Source organism: Plectropomus leopardus, chromosome 24, assembly GCF_026936395.1.
Source record: "Plectropomus leopardus strain MGB_pleo_1.0 chromosome 24, ASM2693639v1, whole genome shotgun sequence".
In the NCBI taxonomy this organism is placed as follows: domain Eukaryota; kingdom Metazoa; phylum Chordata; class Actinopteri; order Perciformes; family Serranidae; genus Plectropomus; species Plectropomus leopardus.
The window spans coordinates 10,894,265-10,911,838 of record NC_142199.1 but is presented as its reverse complement, the minus strand read 5'-3'; the positions used below and the strand labels follow the sequence as shown (position 1 = coordinate 10,911,838).

The 17,574-nt window shown below is 39.3% G+C and overlaps 1 protein-coding gene across 1 annotated transcript; it reads right to left on the bottom strand.

The window, feature by feature from the left end:
- Positions 1-134: 134 nt before the first annotated feature.
- On the bottom strand, positions 135-17,489 carry LOC121962671 (ras-related protein Rap-2a-like). The gene is made up of 4 exons (XM_042512914.2): positions 17,422-17,489; positions 16,430-16,501; positions 14,106-14,433; positions 135-1,306 (listed from the first exon to the last, which is right to left on the bottom strand). The coding sequence occupies exons 2-4, from the start codon at positions 16,449-16,451 to the stop codon at positions 1,069-1,071; spliced, it is 588 nt and encodes a 195-aa protein (XP_042368848.2). The 5' UTR covers positions 16,452-16,501; positions 17,422-17,489; the 3' UTR covers positions 135-1,068.
- Positions 17,490-17,574: the final 85 nt, after the last annotated feature.

The following is a 17,574-nucleotide window of genomic DNA, read 5'->3' as shown; positions in this document are numbered from 1 at the left end:
TCTCTCAAGATGCTCTTGAGATATCGCGTTCACAAAGATAGGACAACCGGACAACTGAAAACACGAAAATATAACTCTCTTTGTCATTATATTCACATAAAAAAGGTTATTCATCAATAAATACGCTTGACACATATGTGCATAAAGATTTATTTTTTGTTGAAAATAAGTGTTTCTCACATTGAACCACTAACCGATGTGACTAAATGAACTCTACACTGACACTGATGTTCACTTCATACAATGTAACAAGGCATTTGTATCATCTGTAAGGTGTAAAGACAAGTGTCCGTATGTTGTAATGACTGATTGTTTGATTGATTGATTGATTGATTAATGCTGTCTCTTTGGGTGAGATTGATTGTACTCGATGTCAGTGTGACAGTACAACGTCATGCACACATCATCCACAGCATGTCAACATTTGGGATCTTCGGAGTGAATTTCCCCAAAGGTGCGGTTTGCTTTTTTTGAACATTCGTTCATGTTTTCATTCATTCATAGTTAGGCGGGCCTGCTGTGAAATCCAGTATGACTCGTTCACAGTGGTGTTACTTGACATCCATTCAGATACTTGGTGACTGGTCTTGCGCTGTCAAAAAAGTCGCAAAAAGTGCAAAAAGAAAAACACAAGCAGAAGAAAGAGGACATTGGAGCACACTGCCATCCCTGCTTTGACCTATGGCTGGGTTCCCAAAAAGCACTTCGCACTTTTTATCCTCTTCGTCGATGGCTTTTAAGATGGTTTTGGCACCGTGCTGCCTTTGGGAAACCCCGGACGTTTGCTCCTGTTAATCAGGGTGATGAATGTGGGAGGTTTTTTCTTTCATGGGAAAAATCCACCCTGTGTCTGAGGAGTGATGCGTGTTTAAGTCAAATTTCAGATTTCCTACAATGCCAGATTTCCCAGAATGCCTCTTGATCAGGCCTACACTGCAAGATACGGAACAGTTTTAAAAAGTGTGGATTTTTCCTCTAAACCCCTCCGTCTTCAATCTATCTAACATGAATTCATTTGCATCCTAATTCCTAACCGTCCTCCCATCCATCACCCCTCCAGCAGGGCTGCTACTGTACGCTGCAGGCGGGGCAGCACGCCTCTCTCCGGTCCGGCAGAGGGCAGAAGTCCATCTGCCTCACGATCTCTGCGAACAGCTCGTCCACCATGGTCTTGCTCTTGGCCGACGTCTCCATGAAGGGGCATCCCCAATCCTCGGCCAGCGCCTGGCCCTCGCTGGGGGACACTTCCCTCTCCTCCTCCAGGTCCACCTTATTCCCCACCAGCACCACGGGCACCTGCTGATACCTGGAAATGAGAAAGTCATATCAGACGAGTTTTGAAATTTGCTGCCTTCTCCCCAGCTGAGTGCGTTCTGTTACAGACGGAAACTTCCTGCTACCTGAGGGAGAAAGCAGGACGGAGGAAGAGACTAAACTCCAGTGACAGTGTGTGTGTGTGTGTGTGTGTGTGTGCACGCATTGTTGACCTACATACTGTATTTATGAGAAACAATAAGAGTTTTGAACAAACTCAGTGGAGCAACATTCAGTTTCACCTTTTCAGGACGGTCAAAATCTTTGACAGACGACAGACGAGCTAACCGTGACCTTTTGAGATGTCACGTTCATAAGAAGGTGAAACACAAGTCACAGTAACCTTGACCTTTGACCGCCAAATTTTTAAGTAGTTCATGCATGAGTCCACATGGATATTGCAGTCACAAGAATGAGACAGATGCAGTCACAGTGACCACCACAATCTAATCAGGTCATGATTAGATTTTGTCCGAGTGAATGTTTGTGCCAAATTTAGAGAAATACCCTCCAGATGTTCTTGAGATATCGCTTTCAAAAGACCGTGAGAGATAAGGTCACAGTGAAATTGACCTTTGACCTATGAACACCAAAATGTCATCACTTAATCATTGAGTTCATGTGGACTTTGGGGCAAAATGTCCCCGTGCTGGAGGACCACGGGCACCTGGTAACGCGTGGAATTGAGAGAGTAATATTAGACGAGCTTTGAAACATTCGCCCCCGCTGGGTGTGTTTTGTTACAGACAGGAACTTCCTGCTACCTATGGCAGAAAGTGGGAGGGTAAAAGAGATAAACTCAAGTGACAGCATGCGTGTGTGTGTGTGTGTATGTGTGTGTGTTTGTGCATTGTTGACCTACATACTGTATTTGTTAGAAACAATAAGAGTTTTGAACAAAGCACAATGGAGCGACATTCAGTTCCAGCTTCCCAGGAGGCCTCCGTCACTCCCTGGGTGTCTGAGACAGTCCCATTACAAAACTGTCATCACGAAAAGAAAAAACCAACTGCCTCTTCAGAGCACTGTGATGCTCTGTTTATTCCTGGATACATTATGTGTTAGCGTGGCATGCAAGCTGTACATTTAAAGGCATTCGATTCTTGTTTAAGATCGTTAGCTCTCCACTTTGCATCATCTCCATCATGCAATGAGCATGTCTTAGCCGATCAAAAGCTTTCTTCCCCCAGCGTGCGGCTGACGATCCCAGTCCTCTTCCAACCATCAATACAAGGAAACCAGGCTGGGGAGAGTAATGGTTTAGGTTATTGAATAATTGAATAAAGCTAATGTGCTGCTCTCACATGGGGGGGGGGGGACATGAACACTGGCCTTGTACCTCAGAAATACTTATTTTCTACTTAATATTTATTTTAACCTCTTGTGAGTCACTTCATTTAAAATTCTGCAGCATATCATTGCATCGACATGTGAGTTTTATTGCAAAATATCATAGAATCTACAATAGAGCAGACACTTGTAATATAGAAAGTTTAAAGGAACTTTTATTTTATATCTATTACCAACCACGTTATGTGTAATTTGTGAAGAAAACTTTTTCTTGCATGCCACCATGGTGAACACGGAAATCCAAAAACTGAGAAGATTCTTAATGAATTGGTGTAAATGGGATCCAACAGCAAGACTTTATGAAAACATACGTTTAAAAACTCACACAACTTTTTCATATGCTTGGTACCCAAACACATGCATTTTGTTGTTTATTTAAAACACTTTCACGTAAACAGTTTCAAGCGTCTGAGCAGGTGTGTACGTTTGAACTCTGCTCATCAGAACGAGCAGAGTTTGGGAACTTGCTGTATATGATGTTAAACATTTCAGTTTTGATTAAACATTTGCTAAAGGCATTTAAACAAAGTTTTGTGTTGGAGTTTGGTATATTCCAAACCTTTAATACTGACAGAAAGGTTTCTATTTTAATTGTAAATGCATATCGGTTCCATATATTGGTTATTGGTCTCATTAATTACTAATAATCAGTCTTGATAACGTCCCTAAAAGAGCAATATCAGTCGACACCTATTTCAAAACATGAAGATTTGTTTTTTTAAATTTCTAAATTAAACCAATTCAGATAAGGAGAAGAAACATGCAAATACACTTTGTGGCAACAGTTGTCTCACACGTGTGTAAGACTGTTAACAGTACAAAGACAGTCACTTTGTTCAGGTACCAGATGTTTCATTTCAGTTAGACGCCCCTCATGTTTGCTCTGATGAAATAACTACAGAATGTCAATTACAGAGGGTATATATTCTCACAACAGGTAATGGCACAGACCACCTAATAGCCTCGACCATCAGTCATCCCTAAGTGCATTCCCAGCCCGGCTTATTGATCTGCTGGTGCTATTGAGAAATGAGCTCTTATCTACAAATTGGTGGCGTGCTGCCATGCTGCTCTGCTGGGAGAAGAGCTGAGGCGTGGAAAAGAGCTGGCAAACGTCTCACTAAGGATGGCCAGAGAGCTGGAGAGAGATAAGTGCAGGCAGCAGGGTGGAGAGAGGTAGAGAGGACACTTGAGCACCTGCTGGACCTGCTGAAGTGTCCTTGAGCAAGACAGCGAGGCCAATCTGGGCCTCAGCTTGACCTCTGACCTCCCGGAGGAATTCACAAAAAGCTTCCCAAAATAGGGCAAATTGGAAATGATTGCAAATAATGTCAGCAATTTCTTCTAATTAGTCGACAAACAGGCTTTAAGAGCATCAAGCCGGGAAAAAATTCAAATGTCAAAGACTTCCCTGCAGCTTGACATTTTCCCTCACAGCTGCCGCACTGTACAACACACACACACACACACACACACACACACACACACACACACACACGGCAGCTGACCTCAGCAGGACAAGCATCTTGCATGGCCCGTGTGTTTGGAGAGCCGGAGTCTAGAGGGTGTGAAGTGTGAACAAGGAGAGCACCATGCAGACAAATGCAATCTGACAGCCTTGCAGGAGAAACTCTATATATAACTACAAAGACACAGGGAGAGCCAGCTTCTCTCGAGGGGTGGGGTGGGCTGGGTGCGGAGTTTGTATAGAGATTGTTTGTTGCAGCATCAAACTACCGCTCCCTCCTCGCCAGATGAGGAGAAACTGAAACTGCTCAGCACAGCATGAACAAAAGTTGCCCCATGGGGATATATAGGCTGATATCATGTATTATTGAAGAATATGTCACTCAGTGTTTGGGATTAAACATCAGAGTTTTGCTAGCAGGGGCACTCAATATTTCAGAAATATTTACCTATAGCCCACATATAGGTCTTATTACTATAATTTTACTTCTTTTTTTTCACATTATGCCATTTTTTCTCAGTTAAAAGCTATATTTCTTGCAGTTATATGTCAATGGATGCACGTATTACTAAATAAGTTTACTTTGAAGTATTTCCTTTTTCCAGTACTTAATACTGTAGCATTACTACTGACACAAAGAAATTTCCTTTTTTCTTAATCAATATTTCCCTTTTTCCCCTAGCAATCATTTAACATAACAGTGCTATTTAAACTTATCTTATCAGCTGCTTTACACTTTTAAAGGTGTTACATTCATTCTGACAAGTTAAAGTTAATGATTTTGCTTTGTGTGAATTCTAATTGCAGTCTTGTCACAGTAGTGTCAATTAAACTTAGGACAAAGGTGCTAATTTCTGTGATAAATATAGTGAACATTATGCAGATTGGATGGGAGACAAATGGAGCAAATGCTAACAATGTTAAAGGAGGAGTTTGACATTTTGACAAATATGTTTATTCCCGTTCTTGCCAAGAGTTAGATGAGAGGAATGATACCACTCTCGTGTTTGTACAGCAAATACTGTGTGTAGCTGGAGCCAGCATCTGGCTATCTTAGCTTCACACAAAAATTGGAGGAGAAAAACACCTTGTTTAAAGGAAAACTGTTGTTTTTACACTTCAGATTTTGTACAGATTAAACAAACAAACATTATATATAGCCTGATGTTTAAATTGGTGAGTTTTAAAAGGTCTCAGTTCTCTCTAAAATAAACTTTGAAAAGCTACACCATTTGCTTATGTGTTTAACATATCAAAAATTGCAGCTTATGTATATTTTAGAAGTAAAAATTTGAATGCAGGAGCTCTCTTGTGTAGCATTGCTCCATTATACGAATAAAAATATGTTTTTTTGTATAAACCCACTTTTTTTAAACCCTATATTGTAATAGATGTTTCACCATTACGCTGATAATCAGAATAAAGAATGTCCTCATGGTGACTTTTGAGGTGCGGTTGCCAACGTTTATGTCCTGCCTGAAGAGCTTTTTTCTCTACATACTGTATGCATATAAAACAGGGGAAAATTACAAACATTGCTAACTTGTTCCTGATCCAACACAAGAGTTGGCAGCCATGCACTCTGGGAATTATCAGCACAGTTGGAATGTGTTTGGATTGCTTGGCTGAAACTACGAGCTGAATGAATATGCAGCTTTTTGTTTTCAATATGCAGTGGGAGAGGAGTCACGTCGGATTTGTGGAACAGGCAACGGCAGGTGGCTGATAGCTAATGAAATTACACACAGATACGGATGTTAAAATCTGTATTGATTTCTACAATATTGTTGCAAAAAACACTTTCAGAATGATACGCGGAGAATATACTGAGGGAGTTTTTCGACTGCGGGGCTTTCACACAGGAAAACGCTGAGCTTTACTTTTTTAAAGCCATCATCTGAGGCCCATTTGTGAGAAGCCGCTGCTGCATCCTCATTAATGGATGTGGAATCTTAAACAACTTTTGCTGACATACATTTGACCTTTGCAGCACACAAAAACTAGTTACTGCCATTTGCCTCTGCAGGGTGTTATTCCAACCGACGGGAAAGAGGCAGGCACACAAACCCTCCCACACACAGAGAAACGGTGTTTATAACTCACAAAAAAGATGGACTCTACATTTTCCACTGAGCCTCGGGGCACAACAGCCTTATTAAGGCTACCTGCTGTGCTAAATAGCTACAGTGACTTCACTAACCCCTTTTCACAAGCCCCACAGCACCGGCAAACATACAAATTACAACAAAACAGTCAGGCATCTCCAACGTGAAGCCCTCCAACCCTGCAGCCGCCTCTTTGCTCTCTGCATCTGCTGTTAATTAGCAGTTGGAGCAGCTTCACTGTGACAGCCAGCATGCACTGCATCAGCTTGTACGACCGGACCAGAAAATCACAGAACCTATAGCGCCTACACTGTGTTCACTCCCAGAGGGCGTTACAGCTGGAGAACAAAGCTTCCAGCTAATGTTATATCCCCGCTACATGAAGACGAAAGCAAGGAAACAAAAAAACACGACCACAAACATTCCTGTGATAAACAGACAAAGAGAGGGCCTGCACAACAGATGGAGGAGGCCTTTAGAGTCTTTTTTTGTGATGAAACACAAGCTTCATTTCCATCTTTAATGGTGCAGTCCAGCTCCTTTAGATAATACTATTTTCTTTAGTGCAGATGCAAAGGCGGTATAGTCAGTATGGGAGTACACAAGTCCTAATTAGTTTATTCCTGCTGTTCTGTGCAGTAAAACAAAGGCACTGACTCAAAGTGAGACAGAAAGAGGTGTAAAAAGTTAAAAACCCAAATGTAACTCTGACTTTCTCTCACTCGAGGACTTGATACTGTCTTCAGTTTGATGTGACACAAACAATACTGATTTTGTCCCTATTTTAGGTAATGCAATGTAATTTCATTTAGACCGGGACAGTGCACAATAAAACATTAACCTTATATAAAACAAGGAGAGATACATCGTACCAGATTTTAGCAAAATTGCTATTCCCACCTGTGGTCCCTGGGCGGGTAGGTGGAACAAATAAATTAAAGCATGAAATTTGACAAACATTATCATCTCCATATCCCACCCCACCTAATCATAATAAATCACACATTTGTGCAAAATTGCAGCAATAAAATTATCAGGGCACAGTCATTCCCACATCCTAAAACCAGTTTGCTGCCCTCCCACACCCAAATATTCACAAAAATGTGCAAAATATAAATTTAGTGTAATAAAATGAAATACGTACAACACACTCATTTGCACTAATTGCTGTGACAGTATCCAACTTTTTGTCAAGCATAAAAAAGGTTTGAAAGTTTGTACATGTTATTCGCTCTGCTGGAAGAGTACTTCACTGATTTATGGCCACAAAAGAAAAAGATGATTTCCCAAACAAAGTCACGCGTTTTGGAATACTGCACGTTCCCTAAGGCTCTGGAATCACGACCCATCTCTGGTTTTCAGCTCTGTTTTGACTAAAAGTGATAGTCATCGAAATGCGGGGAAATCCCAGCAACAGATCAAAGCAATGTGTTTTTCCTGAAGGGTCACAAGAAGAATCTGAGGGTCACGAGATGGTTAGTAAACCAGAAACATGTTTCTGCTTTAACTATTTGCAAGTCAATGACATATTCAGTGTTTTAGGGATTGCAAGTAGACGCACAGTTCATCTACACAAACTACTCACATTGCTATGATACACAGTTGGTTGAAAATTGGTAAAGTACCCTTTAAGGTCTCAGCTATAAATAAATATCTTTTAGTGTACACAAAGTTTTCTGTGATGATTAGTAATTAAAATTATATGTTTCCCAATTCCGCATTCACATTTGACACAACTTTGTGATAAAATTATGTCTGCCAGCTACCATCACTCATCACAGAGCTTTGAATTAAATCAATATATAGCTGATTACTACAAGTAACACATTTCCACTAATTCCATCTTTTACTTTCTATACTATTGGGCTAAAATGTTACCCTCCCAAAAAAAGTAGTGACTTTCAGATGTTTTAACATAGTGCAGGTCAAGAAAGCACACATTTTGATGTTACATTTTTGTTTTTGTGTCTCCCCTAGATCTTATTTTAAAGAACTGCGAGTAAGCTCTGAGTGTAACAATTGGTTGAGAACGATGAAAACACCAACAATAAGCACTTTATGGGTGGCTCTCTTTAACTCATTTTAAACCAAGCTGGCTACTTCAAGAACTCTCTCCATCCTAATGGTAAACACTAAAAGCCTGAGGTCAGGAAGTTGCTTGTAGCCACACCAAAGTGTCTCCTGGGATACGTAGTTCTGGTCTCCCCACCCGATTCCCACTCAGCGGCGCATGATGTTCACCTCCTGCTATTAGACACAGCATCAGCGCAGCGTGAAAACGCAGCTCGAGTGCTTTGAACGTGCCTCCTCCTCCCGGGCCGACGCTACAATAAACCTTCACATGCGAGCGGGGAGATTATTAGATTGTGAGGAGGACTACACCCAGATGTTGTTTTCACAGATAGCAACTGACATGGGGTTTATTTGGTTAGTCCATGAGCTGCCTAAGTGTACAGAGGGTAAAGCGAGTCAGAGACGCTGCGCTCTAGCTAAAATATGCATCGAGTGTACACATATGTAATGAAAAGCACATTATTTAATCATGACAGAGTGTCTCATACAGATTTCCTTAAACAGTCTTAACCATTTTGGGTAGTAGCTGTGCTAAAATGCTATCTTAATTTAGCTAGAAATCATTTTAACAAAACAGTGGTATTTAAATTTAGCATATCAGTTGCCATAAACTGTTAATTAATTCTGATATATTGAGTAAAACAGTTATATTTTGCAGTCTTGTCACAGTAGCATCAATAAAAGTGCCAGCCAAATTTTTATGATAGGTAACGTTACAATGTTTGGTGGGAAACAAATGGGGGAAATGCAAAAAAATGTTAAAGGACTAGTTTGACATTTTGGGAAATACACATATTCACTTTTGCGCCAAGAGTTAGATGAGAGGAATGATACCACTTTTGGCAAATAGGCTTACTGTAGCTGGAGCGAGCATGTGGTTAGGCTAGCTCAGCTTAGCACAAAAATTGAAACAGGAAACCAACTATTAAAACAGAAATTTTGTCTTTTTGCACTACAGTTTTTTGGCTGGCATGGTGTTCATTTGTGGAGACTCTTCTGAAGAAAACGTGTAAATATCATCCACATTTGTTTGCTTATTTTTTGCAATAATCAAAAATCCAGTGGAAAAATCCCATAGGCTTTTTGACACTCCAACTCTAGAAGTGTATTCACCAAATTGTTGAACTATTACTCAAAATGAATTTCCTGCTTCTTACTGCACCTACTTGGTACATAGAGTGACCCTAGGTTGATGTTTTTCTGTAGGCCAACATGGAAGCCAAAGAGCCTATGGGATCTTTCCACTGGATTTTGGATCATTGCAGAAAATAACCCCTGTGGTAAACAAATGTTCATTATACTTACACATTTTATTCTGCAAGATAATTCCACAAATGAATATTTTTGAAGCCTAAATGCAGTCACCAGAAGTAAAAGCTAATGCTAGGCTAAAACAAACTACACTACAGTTGCATCACAACCACAACAAGGCTGTAAAACCATATCCGCCACAGTTTGGTGTGATGACATTCTGTAATCTTATTTAGCCACTTGTTAGCAACTGCCTTTTTTAAGACACATTAAAGCTTTAAAGTTTGTGAGTGGGATATTTACCAACATATTTTATGTCATAGATCAAAACGTGAAAGTCTCTTAAGCTTGTGTTAACCACAGACCTTATTTAAGGCCTTTAACCAAAATTGCATGAAAAAAACCCGCTGACTTTGAGACGAGGGAACCAGAAATGCTGAAATGTTAATTTCCAGGTTTAAGACTCAATTACTGGGGTTCTCTATAAGTCAGCACAATGAAGCTGATATGTGGACTGCAGGCCTCATGACACCTGCACCACACAGAGCAGTAACATATAAGATCCCACATCTTTCCCATGCTCCCCCGCCACCCCCTGCATATGCATACTGGTTTATATGACTCCCTAATGGAGGCCTGATGTCTTCTTGGCTTCCAACCCAACACAATCCCATTAAGTTCTGGTGAGTGGGCACATGCTATATCTCTGCGTGGTGCTTGTTGTTGCTGCTGGCTCAGCAAGAAGTTTGGGAGGAGGGAGGCTGATCTCCTGGAGACAGCTAATGGAGACCAGGAGCTGATTGTGTTGCTTGTTTTAATGGGGATGGACATTTGGTCTGTTTCAATGCCCAACTGAGCCTATCCTTAAATGAACCGATAATCTTAGTGCGTGCATGTCTCTGCACTGAGCAATGATTTCTCTGGGACAAATAAAACCTCCACAAAATATGACAGAAAATATTTTCTGTGCTCCAAATGCCCCATTGCAAGACACAAATATAACGCAATAAAAACATACAGTAACAATCCCTACTTCAAACCCAGAGCAGTGTGAAATAAAAAGTCTGAAATATTTATAGCTATACACTTGAGGACAGCGGTGGCTGGTGCAGCGTAGGCAGCCGCATCGGGTGGCGGCTGGCTAGAGACAGCACAGCACAGTTTTATCCATCATTATGTTTCTCATTTCAAAGGAGTTCCCTCATGCACTCGTCCCCACTGTGCCTCGTCAGCTGTGACGCTCTCCTGCTTCCACTCAGCCTGTGACGTCGAAGCCACGGGAGCATTCGATTCACTCCAGGGGACGGAGGTGAAAAGCACTGCACCAAACTATGCGGGTTAAATTATGAATTATTGTTACACAATATGCAGTTAGATAAATAAATGTGTCGTGGCCTATTTTACTGATGAAGAGCAGCAAATTGCACAAGAGGGAAGACTAATAGACGGAACACAGCGTGTGAGATGAGAAAAAGAAAAAACTCCACACGCTTTTACACTCACATACAAGCTGCAGGTTAAAGAATCATTGTGCTTTTTTACAACTTATTTTCCTAGTTTTGTACTACAGGGGACCAGTGACTTCCCAGAGTCTCACACTGTAAAATCTGTCAAGTTGATCTTACTTAGCCCTCTGAAACCTGGATTGTTGGAGTATGTAAGTATATGATGCAATGTTCATGTTCATGTTCATTCCTTATTTCTTGTTTATTCCTTATATATGATCATGTTTATTCCTTACGTAAAAAGATAAGATATAGGGAATAAACAAGAAATAAGGAATGAACATGAACATGAACATTGCATCATATACTTACATACTCCAACAGGATCGACATCAGTTTTCTCGTGCTGCATTCAGATGCCTTTCACAGACAAACCTTTGAAAAATAAAAATTTGTTTCTTTCAAAATTGTGAAATACAGGCATTAAGCAAGAAATGTGGTAAAAGCTGACAAAAAAAAGAGAAAAACTGTTTGAAAGTGAGAGAGGTAAAGAGGAAATTATTTTGAAAAATCCAGGAAAAGGGGAAAATATCCAGAAAAATATAGTTATGATTATGAATATAGATTTCAAATCGTGTTGCAGGATGGATGTATTTTCTTGTTAAATGCAGCACTTTTTACCAGGCCTTTCCTTGTTTATTTTTATTTGTATTTATTTTTTAATTTTTAATTTTTTTTGACATTTTTCTTGCTAATTTTCAGGTAATTTATTTGTAACTTTTTGGGGGTTTGTTTTTGCATATTTTTTGGGCTTTTCTTGTTAAGTTGCTCATTGCCTTCTTCCCATGTTTTTGAAAGATATCAGGCCAGTTATCTCAGGTTTCAAATGGTTAAAATAATCTTGGAAAAGAATGGCCTTAAAAAAAGGACAGTAAATATAACAATTAATCTTATTTTATTTTTACTTTACTACTTTTTACTTGAAATATCTGGTTCTTTCTAAGTGTTAGCAACTTCAATAAATAAAGCTAATAAGGTATAGAAAACCCCAGTAATGAGTCCTAAAACCCGGAAATGAATTAGCATTAACATCATCACGCCAAACTGCGCCAAACACGACTTTACAGCTTAGTGGCGGTGGTGATGCTGCTGTAGAGTAGTTTGTTTATAGACTAACTATAGCTTTAACTTCTTTCAATTGCATTTAGGCTTCAAAAATCCTGAAAGTGGTGTTCATTTGTGAAGATTATCTTGCTGAAAAAAAAACGTGTCATAAACAGAGATAATTTTAAGCTAAGTTTCTGGGGTGTTTTTTTTCTCCATTTTTTAATAGTTTTGAGGGGTATGTGGTTTTTTTTTCTGTTTATTTTATTTTTTTTAGGTTTTTAATTATTTTAAGGGTTTTTAGGGTGTTTTTTAAAAAACGTTTTTCTCTTATTATCTTAAGGTTTTTGGCATATCTTCTTTGTTTTAAGATTATTCTGCATTGGGTACTATGTATATTTATGTATATTCTGCGTTGGCACGTTATGTATATTTTTCTGATTATACTTTTTTATTTTTATTTTTTATTTTAAATGCAGAACTTTTGAAACAGAATATTTGAAGTACTTTTACTTAGGTGAAGAATTTGAATACTTTGTCCACCACTGCACTTAATCTATTCAAGTCCTTATAATGTTAAGCTTTTGCTAACTAAAAAACAGATTCTTAACTTGCAGGCTGCAGTCATAGCTGCAGTCTGTCAGTGTCATTAAACAAATTAAGCAAAGCCCTGAGCCAAAAACACCAATATGTCACCACCAAAAGGAAACATCACAGTCCTCCTTCCACTCTCTCCCTCTCAGCCATGAGATGAGCTCAGTGGATTTGTTGAGTAATGGACTGCACTGATCAAAGCCATCCAGAGTTAGTCATGTGTGAGAGACAGAGAATATCAAACCCAGGGAGAGTTCAGCGGGTTGCTATATGACAGGTGAGCCACAGCTGGGCCTTTTATGAAGAACATATGAGCTGGTTACAGCTTCTCACGAAGCGCCAGAGGAGATCCAGACTGAGCGGAAGAGATGGGGACTGAGAGGATGCAAGTTTGAGATGATTCTTTGGCCAGATTGTAAAGTAAAAACATTGTTTGTGGCAAATGGAGTTTAAGGGGCCCTGTGGAGGTTCCTGGGTGTACTCCAGAAAGATGAGGAATAGTTTAATTTTATTTCACTACAAATCAATAAGACACGACTATGGTAATTAGGCCAATATCTTCCTCTGTAACCCACTAACCACAACCAACTTCTGGTTTCCATACAGTCTCCAGGATGTGCACTATAAAAATAAACTATTCGTTTTATATTTTAAAAGTCCATGTATGGCAGGGATACTTAGGGGTCACTTTTGCAAAATAACGGAGGATCAGGGGCCAGTTGCAGCAACCCCATACATGGATTTTAGGACATTTCTAGGATTTTAGGACATGCCTAGGATTTTCAGACATGCCTAGGATTTTCGGACATGCCTAGGATTTTCAGACAATTTTAGGAGTTCAGGTAAATCCTACGATTCTCTAGGAATTTTGGAAGTTTCTAAAATTTCAGAACATTTCTAAGATTTCAGGACATTTCTAGGATTTTAGGGGCTTGCCTAGGGCCTGTTGGGGTTGCGGCTACTGGCACTTTTTTTTGATAAACAACCTCTATTTTGACGCTATTTTAGGCACTCTGGCACCTTATCTATACAACAAATATGAAACAATTCCAAGTGTAAATCACATATTGAGAATTTGAAAAAAGTTGGGGGGGGGGCATCTGATTTTGGCCGGAAGTTGACTATCACTGATGTATGGGTTGTCTTAAATTTTTGAGTTGACTGAATCTGAATCATTACAAAATACAAATAACATACAAAATAACCTCAATTTGTTTTCTAAAATTCAGTCACCTTAAAATTTTAAGGATGCCCAGACAGTAGCTTTTTTAAGTCGAAACAATGAGTTTCTTTTTACAGTGTGATTATTTCAGGGGCCTTAAACCGAATGAACAACCTCATCCCTATTGCATCAGAATACATTAACGAGACAATGGTGCTTTATATAATAAAGTGTCTTACCTTTTCACCCTGATGATCTGGTCTCTCATGGGCTTGATGTCTTGAAAACTTTGCTGGTTGACCAGACTGTAGACCAGGATGAAGCCTTGGCCGTTCCTGATGTAAAGGTCCCTCATTGAGGCGAACTGCTCGGTGCCGGCTGTGTCCAGGATCTCCAGCACCGACGGAGAGGAGTCCACCTCGATCTCCTTCCTGTAGAAATCTTCAATGGTCGGGTCGTACTTCTCTATAAATGTCCCAGTGACAAACTGGACGGTGAGGGCGGACTTCCCCACCCCGCCGCTGCCGAGCACCACCACCTTATACTCCCGCATAGCGCTCCTGTGGACTTAAATCCGGCATGCAGAGAATAAAGTAAAGAAACGCATCCCCGTGCACAGTAGTGTCGCCTCACACTACAGCCATGACACGGTCTAAAGCCTAAAACGAGATGCAGTTACAGGCGGGATGCAGGAGCATTTAGCCCTGAGATGAAGAGCCTCTACTGAAATATTCCCACGCTATCTTGCAGGGACACCATTCCAGAGGCATCCATAATGCAATAAGGCGTCGGTGTGGTAAAAATAAGATTGGCTATTATTAGAAACAACTAGACGGCACATATTTTTGTGTGCCGACAAAACAGAAGGCTAACACTACATTTGTCGGCACAGTGGGGTACAGTACAGTTAAAGGCAAAGAGCCTATTTATCCTTAAGGAGGCTACAGTGCTGGGAATCCACGCCTCTGGAGTCGGTGCATCCACTGATGTTACTATTTCCTGGATGGTATGGAGGGTGATTAGTGCCACATAGAGACAGTGGAAGAAGAAAAGGGAACGTGTTCTGGAAATGAAATAAGAATCTAAGTGTGGCATTAAACAATTGTCAGTAGCCTCCTTACTAAGTTACAACCAGACTATACAAGAAATATGTATACAGTATTAAAAATGCAAATATTTCAGAACAAAACCACTTCAACAGGCTAAAGCTTCAAGTATTTAGTGTGACCTCCCTTTCCACTTAGCATATCTTGAACTCACTTGGGCACACTCCAAAAACATCAGTTTGCATCAGTCTTTTTTGAGTTATGACAACTTCTAATGAAATTACATGCAATGAATGCACTATATTGAGCTGGGGGAATTAGCTTTTCTTCTACAATGAAATATATTTTTAAGTAAGGCTTACTTAATAATTCATTACATAAACACACATTTTTTAAAAAAGCTGATTACTCATAAGGTTAAGTTGCTCCAACTAATTATTCCTCATTGCCTACAGAGGAACTAAACAAGGCTGTCTGTGTTAATATTTTTTTAAACGTGTTAATGAATTAATTTAGATTACACAACGTATATAACGGTTAGAACCATAAGCAAAAAATTCAAACTGATCAAATCTTTCAAATAAACCTTTATCTACCACTATGTTGCACTATAGGTATGGTGGCCGAATCACACTACTACATATGTGTAGCATAAGCTACATGTAGTAGCACCACATATTCCACTGACTTTACTGACAGGTTTAGTTTGTTTTTAATTAATCTCTAATATATTATTTTATTCTGTCTTGATCATGTTTAGTTCTAGTAAAAGTACAATTATTTTCCTGTTTACTGCTTATACTCTTTAAATTGAATTTACTGTCATTGGTAAGGGTTGTTACAGTTATTTTTGTTTTGTAATTGTTTCTCTATTTTGTCTAGCATTATTATTTGACTCCTATGGTTATGTCGCCTCTGCAAGAAACCCCTGTTGCTTCTGCTTTGCCTTGTTCATCACAGCACTTTAAAAACACTTTTTAAAAATGTGATCTATAAATAAATTTTTAGATTTCTACATATAACTATTTCACTGTTTTACCATTTAAATGTTCTCTACATATTTTAACAACTTGTTATGATTATGACACTTATTGACATTAGAATATGGGGCATTATTGACAATCCCTTACACTCTGGCTCCAGGACCCCACCAAATGCCCACAATGGCCATACATCTACTGCAAATAGAGCAGCTGCATGACTTGCCCACCACACCTACATAATCATCCTGTTTGCCACTTGGTCTGGAAGCGGGAACCCTGAAGAAAATGCTTAATAAGCATTTAGCAATGCAATAGCAATAGATAGCAATGTTATTTTAAGTTAATGGAGATGCAGTTTAAGTTAGGGCATCTTGTTACTAGGTGAATCATGTCTTCATTAATAAATGGCCTCAAATTTACTTTATCGCCATGCTGTAGCACCTTCAAATAATCATCATATTGGTGGGTTTGTCTTGTACTGGTGGTGGGCGCGTTTGTATGAATGTGTCGTGTAGATTTCAAACAGAAACTCACCCTTCAGGTCATAGCAGTTCATCAGAGTCTCCCTGCTGTCAACATGGCTTTATCTTCACATCTCAAAGTTAGCTATTACACAGAATATACATCAGCCATTACAATAGTGGCATTATTGACCCCTCATATACATATTTTTTACTTTACTCAAAAATGCTCTACTGCAGTTCACAGGAAATGACACTCAAAACAACAAATGAAAGAGGTTGCTTGTCCCAGTGTAAGGCCTTATCACTATGTTTAACCCTCTATGGTACACAAAATGATGCCAGTTGTTTTTTGTTTATTTGGTCGTAATGCAGACTAAGTTAGTTTGTTTGATCTTCATTTTAAACATGCCAAATAAAAAAGATCTATTAAATATAAGCAAGGAAAACAGTACAAGAATGCCCATTGGACATAGTCAGTATAAGGAGGTGAAAACTTATTAAATGTTTAAATTGTATTGAAAAAAAAGAAAAGAAGTTAATAAATTAATTTTAAACATATTCCCAATTTCTTCCCTTTTATTCACCATGCACACCTTGATCCAATCAAGCAAATAGAATTTAAGGGAATTCTAAAAAAATGCCAGGATAGGTTTCTATTAACATACAGTGTTGCTTTAGTTGTGAATCAAGTGTTTTCCAGATTGCAAAATGAATGCAAAACACATTTTCAGACCAATTTGTGGAGAGTTGGAGCTTAACTGTGCGAGGAAGGTCCCGAAACTGTGACTCAGCATGGCCTCCGGAAAGTAATGCTACAATATAAACCATGCTCGTGGTTTCTTTAGGGCCTAGTATTGCAACATGGTTGAGGATGTATTGTGTGATTGTAAACAGAACAAAAATGGGCATGTTACTTTGAGGCAACACAGTACCATAAAGGTTTAACATCTGTGGTCAAATCTTAATTGTGAAGACCTGCTTTAAAGAAAGCATTATTAAAGTCTTAGAGTCATTCATCTGTAATAAACTTAAATGTTGTTCTGTCATCTGCTGTTTATTTACCTTCATGGCGGTGGTTCCCAAAGTGGACTTCAGGGACCGACAGGGGTCTTTTAGGGGGCCACAGACATCTCACTCAATAGACGTTTAGTCTGACTGGTCGCTAGTTACACTGTTAACATCCTGCAAATAAAAACAGTGATTCTTCAGTTATAT